The following is a 2,218-nucleotide window of genomic DNA, read 5'->3' on the forward strand; positions in this document are numbered from 1 at the left end:
AAGCTGGCGGGAAACTCTGTAATCAACTCCCCAGGTCAAAGTTTTTGCCGCCACTGAACTTATGGTGCATACAAAAGGTTTCATCTTCATTCATGACCTCGGATAAGACACAAAGCTTACGCGCACGAGGTAAGGCGGAGGCCGTTTCTGCGTTTCCGCGCTGGCATTACCAGGATGATCATAGCTGGGACCGTTTTGCCTTCAAGCCAAGAGTGCCCTGTACGTCGACATAGGGTATGGCACAGGAGGCTCCGGGATCTGCAAGATAGGCTACTGACTTCCGGAGTGGAGAAAGTATATTTCTATCTAACAAAAGACGGTCGAGTTCAACAGCACACTGCAACTTTGAGGCTCACTATGGCGCCAGGGTCCACACATCATGACCAGTCTCCCTCATCAGCGATTGATTCGCCTCGGTCCGCATACGCTAGGAGCTCCTGGACCGTCCAGGGCTTGTACGTATATCCCGGGACGGCATTAGTGTTCTTAAAGGGTGCCCCCGCAACGATGTGATTGGCACAGTTGCCATAGTTATCATAGACGTACTTCTCAGGGTCATGGCTTATCACCCATGAGCCGACCATTCGGAGGAGCCGTGCAGGATCCTTGTCCATGACTGACCAGTCGGTGTTGTGGTAGAGCTCGCGGGTTTTAAACCCCATTCTTTGCGCACAGGCAACTCGCTCAGCCCTAAGACCCAGGTTAGCCGTGCCGTATTGGGGATCAAGGGAATGGGCTGCGTACCTGAGGTGGTTGTGGATCCTTACTGCAAGGGGGGCATTACTCTTCCCCGAGAGCTGCAAGCACGCAGCAAGGGAGAACGCGTCCTCGAGTGCCATCGTAGCTCCGCTAGCAGAAGTTGGGAGGAAGGTATGCGCCGCATCGCCAATCTGGATGACTCGGGCATTAGGGGACGCCCATTTCTCCCGGGGGTTGCGCCACATGAGCTTAAAGTCAACTGCCTTGCCATTAGGAGCAGCTTTAATAAGCTCAGACACATGCGGCGCCCACCCCTCGACATAAGGCAGGGCATTCTCGACCGGGGTCTCCTTAGTCCACTCCTCTTCTGCGCTGCCATTATCCTAGAATTGCAAGCCGGGTTAGCCAACTCCTTACCGATTAGGCACTTATGACATAAATCATACCTTATGTGTAAGCATAAACACCATGTCCTTCTCCGATTTTGCGGCAATCATATGTGCTCCCGGTCCAATGTAGAGCTCAGCCCTCTCACCAAGTTCCTTATACCTTTCGGCAACTATAGGGTTCTCAAGTGCCCGCTCAACCGGATATGTGGTCCGGAAGAGGGCAAAGCCAGAGCTAATAGCCTTTTCCTTATAACCCGAGACTAAGTTCCAAGACTTAGAACCAATTCCATCAGCTGCGACTACAATGTCCGCCGTGAGCTTGCTGCCATCTTCGAGGACAATGCCTGCATGCTCATCTGTTTCGAAGTAGTCGGTGACTAGGGTCGACAACTTGATCTCGATTCCAAGCTTCTCGGTGTAATTATGGAGCAGGTTATGGAACGTAGACCTGGCCAAGGAAAGAGGAAACTTGAGGGTACCGAGGAATGTCCCATCATACTTGTGAACATGGCCAGTTCCAGGGAATGGAGAATTGCGGCACGTCTCCAGAAAGCCTGGCCAATGGCTCGGGCTGTGAAGTGCAGACTCCTGAATTGCGATAAGGTCACCTGCATACTAGCTGTTAACTATCTGTGGTCTAAAAGTGCAAAAGAGGCAGGGGAATGGGGTGACTTCTATACCATAATCGTGAAAGTCTGGACGACGCTCGATGATTTTCACTTCGTGACCCTTCCGGTAGGCTTCGATGGCGAAGCCTAGTCCAGCGATGCCGCCACCGACAACCAGAACTGATACTCCGCTTGGAGGATACCGGGGCATGGAGGCGACATCGAATTCAGGAGCAACGTTTTCGCCCATATTGATAGATTGGTTAAAAGGTGGCGATTACTAAGGTCGACTGAGCAGTGATGGGCAGTTGAGAGGGTCTAGAACAGATAGAGGATGATGAGCCGTCGACAATTTCCTCGTTCGGCGTCAGCTTTTATATTTAACTATCTCCCCATAGGATCCACCGAGATAGATGGATCCTTGAACTGGAGAATCGAGCGGCATATCTCAGTGTACCATTCTCGGGTGGCTTTCGGCCCCGATCTGTGGATCACATTTTTAGAATGCCGTACACCGCCGAA

General features: G+C 51.9%; 1 protein-coding gene across 1 annotated transcript; it reads right to left on the minus strand.

Moving 5' to 3' along the window:
• Nucleotides 1-377: 377 nt before the first annotated feature.
• NECHADRAFT_56548 (uncharacterized protein) lies at nt 378-1,946 on the minus strand (the record flags this gene model as incomplete). Its single annotated transcript, XM_003039173.1, has 4 exons — nt 378-690; nt 745-1,082; nt 1,146-1,696; nt 1,769-1,946. The coding sequence occupies 4 exons, from the start codon at nt 1,944-1,946 to the stop codon at nt 378-380; spliced, it is 1,380 nt and encodes a 459-aa protein (XP_003039219.1).
• Between the last annotated feature and the right edge of the window lie 272 nt (nt 1,947-2,218).

Source organism: Fusarium vanettenii (assembly GCF_000151355.1).
Source record: "Fusarium vanettenii 77-13-4 unplaced genomic scaffold NECHAsca_145_unmapped, whole genome shotgun sequence".
NCBI classification, from domain to species: Eukaryota; Fungi; Ascomycota; class Sordariomycetes; order Hypocreales; family Nectriaceae; genus Fusarium; species Fusarium vanettenii.